This window comes from Pundamilia nyererei, unplaced genomic scaffold (genome assembly GCF_000239375.1).
Source record: "Pundamilia nyererei isolate P.nyererei 1_Seehausen unplaced genomic scaffold, PunNye1.0 scaffold00044, whole genome shotgun sequence".
In the NCBI taxonomy this organism is placed as follows: domain Eukaryota; kingdom Metazoa; phylum Chordata; class Actinopteri; order Cichliformes; family Cichlidae; genus Pundamilia; species Pundamilia nyererei.
The window spans coordinates 1,226,496-1,235,046 of NW_005187445.1; the positions used below are offsets into that span (position 1 = coordinate 1,226,496).

An 8,551-nucleotide genomic window follows, 5' to 3' on the forward strand; every position below is an offset into this window, starting at 1 on the left:
ATAGATAGATAGATATATGAGAGAGAGAGACATTTATGGCACACTTGTTTTTGTTTAAGCTCAAAGATAATATCTAGCAAAGCATTGCAGGTCCCATTGTTCTCATACTCATAATCCATCTTATGTGTATAGATTTATGAGTCTTATAACACTTACTTCTCATACTATTTATTGAAAGTAACACCATTCATATTCAAGTTATACTTATTGTTATGTTCCGTGAGTATAATGCGAAAGCTCCCACTTTTATGAATAAATCATAGTAAATTTATAAGTCTTATTAGACATAATATTTGCATTTGTTTTCCATATGGGAATCTCTGGCTAAACCCAGAGCTATTTACTTTCAGGGTTTGTGGCGGACTATTGTTTGCACATGGTGGAGGACTTTACTCACAGTCACACTGAAAGCCAAGACACGATTGCTCTGTACACAAAGTGTTTGACTTTGTCAGGCTTTACTGGCTGAACTTTTCAGCCTTTTACTTCATTACCGAAAACCAATATGTCCACGGACAATTGTTTTTCATCATTTTTTGCAATATTTATTGTCATTATGCTCACATGACATATGCCGATTCGGAATGTGATGTCCAGACAAACTGTGGTTCGTTCTAAAGAAAGGGGTCGATTTTTCATTTTCCTGTTGATCACACGTGACGGTGAGATGTGACAAGATCATGTTCTGCAATAAGGTAACATGTTTATTAAAATAAATATGAGCTTAGACGTTGGCTTTTTTAAAAGTGGTGGGAACATCTGGCTAAGAATGTGTAATTTACCAGCTTTACGACATCTGCTCTACTGTAGGCTTTCCTAAATGTAAACTTTACCGCTTCTTTTAAGGTCAGTTTGTCCTCATGCTTTTAACAGCTCAAACACATTCCTAACCATGTCAGGTTTGTATCAAATAACACCTAATTAGTTAATTTTAAGGCATTTCTGGCATCTTTCAGAAGACTTCTACAGAAAATGTTGCATTATTATACTTTCTGAGGGGTTTTCAGAGACCTTAACTGTAGACGTAAAATGTTGACTATATAGACCTCTTGCCCTCTAAAAGTTTTAAAAAGTCTATTTGGATTTTTGTTTTGCAAAATGTTGGGTTATTAACAGTTGTAAAGAGTGAATAGAGCTCTCTGAAACATAAAGAGCATCACTTTCTGTATTGGCACAAATGCACATACCAGGATTTTTTTCATGTCTAATAAGCAGTGCATAGAATGTTGCACACACATTATCTTGAATTAATGTAATCCCATCATGCAGTATTGCAAATATAGCAGTGAGATCTGACACCCTAACAATAACCATGTAAAGGCGGTGTTCCAGAGATGTTTTTTTCTGTCACTGGATGGAGTGTGATGATTTTAAAGTGTTGAACTCAGCGAACCTTCACTAATGCCTGTCAAAGGCAAACTAACCTCTGCACTCAAGACAAAGAAGCCTAAACATTGAATCTTACTCTCCTCTCTCCAGACCCCAGATTTATTTGAAATGATTGAAAAGATGCAGGTAAGATGATAAAAGATCGCATCTCTGTATTTTGTCTTGGCTCACTAAGCTGTGCTCAATAATCAACTAACCAGCCAGTGTCTCTTCCTAATTCTGCAACACTTTGGCTCTCCTTTGCTGCAGTACTCATAATCTCTCTGAACATGAGAGGGATTTTGAGTATTTTCAGAGGAGTGTTGTCAATGTGTTTGTCTCGGCGTCTTTGTTAACGTTCTGGCTGAAACTTTGGCTAGCTGAACTGTAAGCTCATTATCTCACCTCAGAATCTATTTCCTGGTTTCTGACGACTCTGGAAGGATGTTTTCTGTATTCATGCTTTCCCAATGACAAGACATGTGTTTTATAATAGAACATCTGTGCATTATTTTTTTAAATGCACATTTATCTTCTTTTTAAAAAATATGAATTGCAGTCACAATGGTGCTTCACTATTCACTACACTATTCTTTCATGTTTGGCAGTAATTCTTCTTTTGCATGGGACGTGACGCAGGATTGTCTATTTCCACTGTCGGACAGTGTATTGATGACTGCATCGTCTTCCACGATGGTCGGCGCCATCATCTAGCCTTGATTTAGTAACGCTGCATCTCTTTTTCTGCATCGATCCTCCTCACTCTCTTTTCACGTACAGACACACCCCATGTGCAGTTGTACGACTGTCACTTATAAATCTTTTTAACCCCAAGACTCTTATTCACACTTTTCTGCAGTGTGTTTAATAAAGTTCTCTGTCACTTCCAGACTCACGTCTGTAACGTCTTTCACTCTCCTCACTCTGAGGACCATAATGGATCTCTGTCTGTATTTTTCCATCTGTCCCTTTTTTGACTTTGCTTTGTTGCCTGCTGCACATCTCTGGGGAAAACAGAGCTGTTACATAATGAGTTTGATCATTTTTTTTGCCTTTTGTTTATGTCACAGTTTGTGTTCATAGATTGGTTTTGTGCTTGACTTTAGGTATTTGTGGACTTCCGTGCCACTTTGTGTGACCCTCCTGTCCTTTTCTAACCTGCTTCTCTTACAGGGGAACAGGATGGATGAGCAGAGGTGCACCTTTCCTCCGCCTCTTAAGGTATAACTCTTCATGTAGCAACACAAATTATTCATTCTCACTGTCCACGGCTGCTCCACCTTATCTTACTCTGACAGACATGGCAATTATTTCAGCATTCAGTATTACAATGTGTTCTTCATAATGCACTGAAACGCCCATGTTCCATACAGGAACAAGCAAGTGGGATGCTAAGCTCTGTAGACTAAAGTTCTGAAAAGGGCTTTTGAACACATAATTATAAAGTGATGAAGCATTTTATACCACCAGTGTGCCAAATAGTCTTACTTTCATTAAGGTGTGCATTGTTGGCTGATTTCTGTGTCATTGCTAAACAGATTTTCATTGCATAACTGTTATGCAATTACTCTGAAACAGTGTCCTTTGGGAATGTAAAGTCGTTATTATTTTGTTGTTATTGTCCTTCTTCGATGAGAAAACAAAGCATTTTTCTTTTTTCTTTTCCAGACTGAGGAGGATTACATACCGTACCCAAGTGTCCATGAGGTACGAAGCTGTGTTGCAGTATTATTGTTACTATTATTATTTTATTCCAATAAAAGCATAGAAATATTGAAAGCAGTTGACTCAGTGTTGTAGACATCCAAAGTCTCAATAAAATGTTCATTTAAGCCTCAAAAGACTAGCTGTGATCAGACATTTTACGAGCATTCTTATTAAACTAGTAAATACTCAGGCTAATCGAATCTCATTTTAATTTAATTTTTTAATTTTTTCTCAAGTCAAATTTTTAGTTCATTGTCTATCTCTGAGAAGTAACTTTGTGATTCATTGCTATTTTTTATTGAAACAGGTGCTGGGGAGAAAGAGCCCCTTTCCTCTTATCCTCCTGCCACAGTTTGGGGGCTACTGGATTGAAGGGACCAACCATGAGCTGAGCCAGGCTGGAGACACGGAGCCTCTCCAGCCTCTGTCCCCGAACACTCGGACCAAGCTGGAATGTAACACCCTGGCTACGCTCTTCAGGAAACATTTCCTGGGCAAGGTTCGCTACTCTGCACATGACATAAACACATGGAGCTGCTGACAAGTAAACTGTAGTTTGCATATTAAGTTAAATCAGCTTTGCATTTGCTGATTTGCAGTCCTGGCTAAGGGCTCCCCTTGTATTGCCTCTTCTGCAGCTCTATTTTAAACCTACTTAACTGAGTAAGTTACCATATTTAGCATAGTTTTTAACCATATCATCTGTGACATTTCGATGTCCCTGATAGATTATATTTAGCTGGATGCATTTTAAATATCTCCCCCATTGCTCCCCCATTATATTTGTCAAATTTTCTTCTATTTCATGGTTAAAATTACAGTTAATGAGAATATTAATTACTGTACTAAGTTACTTAGTTAAATTACTACAATTTTTTCAGAGATTTGTTTTCTTCCACAGTGATATTGCCAAAGTCATATTCACGTCATGTTCTCATTATAACAGCTTCCTTCCTCTTCAAATGAGTCTCATTGCTGTCATGAAATATTTCACATTACTTCTTCTTCATTACAGTAATGGGACAAATAGGAAATAAGCAAATCTCTGCATAATAAAGTACAAACAGTAAGCCTGCCTCACAATTAGGCACCTCACACACTGTGGCTAATGAAGATGCATTACACTTTGCAAGTGTTCTTGCAAACACATAATACCAGTAAACAAAATTGGTTGCATGTAGCAGAGGACGACTAAACAAAGGAACTCAGACAGGAAATGAATGAACTGGAGCACATTTACCCGTGTTGTGCACATGTGTGCCTCTTTATGACAGATACTAATGGTGGTACTAACGTATGCTGTGCCCTCAGGAACACTTTAATTACTATTCAGTGGACAGTGTCCTTGGACATCTGGTGTTCTCCCTAAAATACGAGGTGATCGGTGACCAGGAACATCTGCGTCTAATGCTCAGGTAACGCTTAATTTTCATGCAGGGTTCAGTACAATGTTGCCCAATTGTCTGAGAAAATCAACAATTTAAGTCTGCCTGGTTACTTCATAATCTGAAGTAATTAATGTGTAAGATTTTGCCTCTTTTGTGAACAACAAGCTCTAGCTACAGAGTACTTTTTTACCCCCTAAATTGCCCAGCATTGACCGGACACACACATCCGCCTGGGGTGTTATCATAAGAGTCGTAAAGCCAGCAAGAGTGTCAACAGCTCTGTCATTTCCACAGAAGAGTAACAGATGGACTATTTTGGCCAGTTAGTGGGTGGGGATGGTGAAAGGGAGAGAAGGCAAAGAGAGGCAAGGGCGGGGAACTTTGATCATGGTCCATACCGGATCATCTCTGCACCAACTGATAGATTCTGAGAAACGCTGCTTCGTGTTATATGGCTATAAAACCCACACTAATTACTTTATGGCTTCATCAGGACCAAGCTGAAAACCTACCACGATGTGATCCCCATTTCCTGTCTGACAGAGTTTCCAAATGTGGTCCAAATGGCCAAGGTAAGAAGCCATTTTTATATTTTTTTGTCTAAAGATAAGCTGCTGTGACACTTCCAGCACATTCTGACATTATTTCCCACGGCTTTTTTAAATTCAAGCTTGTCTGCGAAGAGGTCAACGTGGACCGCTTTTATCCTGTCCTTTATCCCAAAGTAAGTTCTGGATCACAGATTTTCAGGGTTTTCTTTCTAGGCCCAGAAGTATGAGCTTTCAGCATCTGGTTAGATTTTTTCACAGCTGCTTTAAGCAATATCCTACAGTTGAAGGGGAAATGATGGAATTTCATATTTAATAATATACTGCAAGCCTCATATTACCTTCAGTCAAACTTTTCAGTACATCTTTGAATGGGATTGAGGTTTTTATCAACCTTTGCACTGAAGCATGTTAGCAAAATAAAAATGAGAGAGAGAAAAGAAAAGGAAAAAAACATCTTGTATACACAGGAGAAATAAATCATATATGCAGATAAATATAATTAGATATAGCCATATACATCGTCTTTAACGTTATATCTGTGATTTTTGCAGGCTTCAAGACTTATTGTCACTTTCGATGAACATGTGATAAGCAACAATTTTAAGTTTGGAGTCATCTATCAAAAGTTTGGACAGGTAAGCAATAAAGCCTGGATGTGATCAGGTGCAAAAGCAGTGCTGTAGAAGTACTTGGATCCATTTTTAAGGAAGCTTATTATACTTGGTCCTCTGTGGTCTTAATTATGGCTTTCACTTAAGCCCAGTCATTGTGGCTGCCTTCAGCACACCCTCTCATTTTCTGAGGCAATCACAGCCCTCTTGTTTACTATGTGGGGTGGCAAAAGAGGTGCTGAGTGCTTTTCTACCTTTAAATCGAGACATCACTGTGTAGAAATCTTTTCTTTTGATTTTGCAAATACTACAGAAATTGAAATGTATTGTTAAACATGTTAAATGATCTAATTGGCCTTCTCACAAAGATAGAAAAGACCCTCTTACATTCAGGAGGGATGTTCAGGCATGATCAAATAGGCTCACTGCACAGAGAAAGCAAATCATAAATAGTGAAATGAGCCGTGGGACCTTGTCCCAGGTATTGTTAGCATCCCTTTGTTTTAAAGGAGGCATTTTTATTCAGATCATAGCTCTAGTTACTGACAATTGATAATCAGCAGTCCATCACAATCATAATGTTTCCTAAAGCCTTATTTCAAATGTTCTACCTACTTTTGTAATTAATTGGAACAACCTCTGCTATCTCAAATGCAAATGCACCGTGTCTGAACAAAAGTGCAAAACACACACTGGATACACGTTGTCTCGCTTCTAGTTACTGACCCCAGTGATCTGTTCCAGAAAAAAATAACACTTGCAACATACAGCTCTCACTGTGCCACTGCTGACTATTTAGCAAAAACAATTTTACCTTACCATAATTAGTTTTCCCTTTTCTTCTCAGATATCGTCACTGTCATTAGGCACCTATCTGCAAACTATGCAGTACTCATACAAACTGTTCTCATCGTTCTGCAAAAAGCTCGCTCGCTTATTTATTTTTAAAATTAATTTTATTTGTTACAGACTTCAGAGGAAGAGCTGTTTGGCAACAACGAAGAGAGCCATGCCTTTGTAGAATTCCTGGAGTTTCTCGGAGAGAAAATTGAGCTGCATAACTTTAAAGGGTAAAGTCCTCACAGTGGTTTGAATGCATTCGATATCCCCCATCTAATATTTCATAACATAATGCCACTGCAATTTACATCAGACTAGCTTCATGAAAGGTGGTGACGCTGCTGCAGTGATGGTGGAGAATATCCTCCTAGACATGGTTCTGTGTGCTTGCAGTTTCCGCGGAGGGTTAGATGTGACTCACGGGCAGACTGGCACAGAATCTGTCTACTGCAACTACCGCAACAAAGAGGTCATGTTTCATGTGTCCACAAAGCTGCCTTACACAGAGGGGGACACCCAGCAGGTACTGTAATGCAATACCAGACTAACACACCTTTTATGATTCAAAGGATGGTTAGGCAGGTTCCCTCTGGGCATCACAGAACCATATTTTGCATATGTGCATCCCTGTTGTGCAAAAAGCCTGCAGTATAAAATTACAAAAAGAACCCAAAACAACAACTCCCTGGTATTTGAGATATATTACTTCAGCGAATGCTTTGGTGTCTGCGTCTGTGAGCAGCACTCATTCCTCGAAGTGATTTAAAGCTGAGATGTAGCACTGCATTGCTCACGCAGCAACTTTTTTTCTCTTTTATCTCACACATTCACACAAAAACTGAGGATCGCAAGATGAAAAATGCTATCATTCACTATCAAGCCATCCACAAACAGAGATAAGACCAATGCCTGTATGTTCAGCCTCTCCTGCAGCAGTGAGTGCTACATATGGGCTACTTTGAGCAAACTGTTTCTGTGGAGGTTGTCATCGAGGAAACAGCACCCCCTGGTGGTGTTTCAGAGACTTAGTAGTGTAAAGATTCAGACTTTGCCTTTATTTGGTGCTAGAAATTAAAGACATTTGTGTAGTCTTTTCTTTTTTAACGCAAATGCTGTGTAATTGTCATCCCACATAATCCTTTTAGATGTTTTCAGTTGGAAATATTCCTGGTTAGCTAGCATTGTGTTATCAGTAATATGATACTAACAGTAATCAGTAGAAAAACCAGTTGTTTTTCCAGGGAGGGAGTTCCAGGGAGCATTAACTTTGTTCATACATTTCATCTAATGCTTGGCATTTGTCTCCTTTCATTGTGTCAATTGTTACATGAGAAAATAATCATTTACACCCTTTTATATAAAATATGTATATATATTTATATATAAAACTAAGTTGCTGTTGGGCTGTTGTGTTGCAGTTGCAGAGAAAAAGGCACATAGGAAATGACATTGTCGCCATCGTTTTCCAAGAAGAAAATACTCCCTTTGTACCAGACATGATCGCCTCCAACTTTCTCCACGCTTACATTGTAGTCCAAGTGGTCAACCCCTGCTCCAACAATGTTCTCTACAAGGTAACCCGCTTCCTCTCATTTCTGACGTTTTCTCCTGAAAGCATTTATTGCACTTCATCTTTATCTTCCTTTCTAGGTGTCAGTTACAGCACGGGATGATGTACCTTTCTTTGGCCCCGCCCTCCCAAACCCTGCCATCTTTAAAAAAGTAAGAAGATGAAGATCTTTGACCTCACTGATCATCTTTTACTTTCCGAGAAGATGCCTTACCTCTCTAATCCTTTTTTGCAGGGCCCCGAATTCCATGAATTCCTTTTTACTAAGCTAATCAATGCAGAATATGCCTGCTACAAAGCTGAGAAATTTGCCAAATTGGAGGTAAGTTTCTAAGAAAGACTTAAAACATTTTACGTCTTTTGACAGCCTTAAAAATTTTATTTACTTCCCTCTGCCTCATTTCTGTGTGTGTGTGTGTGTGTGTGTGTGTGTGTGTGTGTGTGTGTGTGTGTGAGATAACAGCAGAGGGGCGGCCTTGTTGGAGACTCTTTATGAGGAGCTCCACTTAAACAGCC

The 8,551-nt window shown here is 38.9% G+C and overlaps 1 protein-coding gene across 11 annotated transcripts in view; it reads left to right on the forward strand.

Moving 5' to 3' along the window:
- rap1gapa (RAP1 GTPase activating protein a) overlaps positions 1-8,551 on the forward strand; it is a 52,781-nt gene that overhangs the window by 36,290 nt on the left and 7,940 nt on the right. For 9 of the 11 annotated variants that reach the window (XM_005731668.1, XM_005731658.1, XM_005731657.1 and 6 more), the window contains 12 exons: positions 2,542-2,589; positions 3,037-3,075; positions 3,383-3,574; positions 4,387-4,490; positions 4,957-5,035; positions 5,134-5,187; positions 5,566-5,649; positions 6,595-6,695; positions 6,859-6,988; positions 7,884-8,039; positions 8,116-8,187; positions 8,271-8,357. In XM_005731668.1, the coding sequence (XP_005731725.1) occupies positions 2,551-2,589; positions 3,037-3,075; positions 3,383-3,574; positions 4,387-4,490; positions 4,957-5,035; positions 5,134-5,187; positions 5,566-5,649; positions 6,595-6,695; positions 6,859-6,988; positions 7,884-8,039; positions 8,116-8,187; positions 8,271-8,357 (1,137 nt within the window). In that variant the 5' untranslated portion in view covers positions 2,542-2,550. Of the gene's footprint in view, positions 1-1,178; positions 1,516-2,541; positions 2,590-3,036; positions 3,076-3,382; positions 3,575-4,386; positions 4,491-4,956; positions 5,036-5,133; positions 5,188-5,565; positions 5,650-6,594; positions 6,696-6,858; positions 6,989-7,883; positions 8,040-8,115; positions 8,188-8,270; positions 8,358-8,551 lie in introns of those variants that run through there. The other 2 variants (XM_005731661.1, XM_013910499.1) reach the window with 1 other exon arrangement.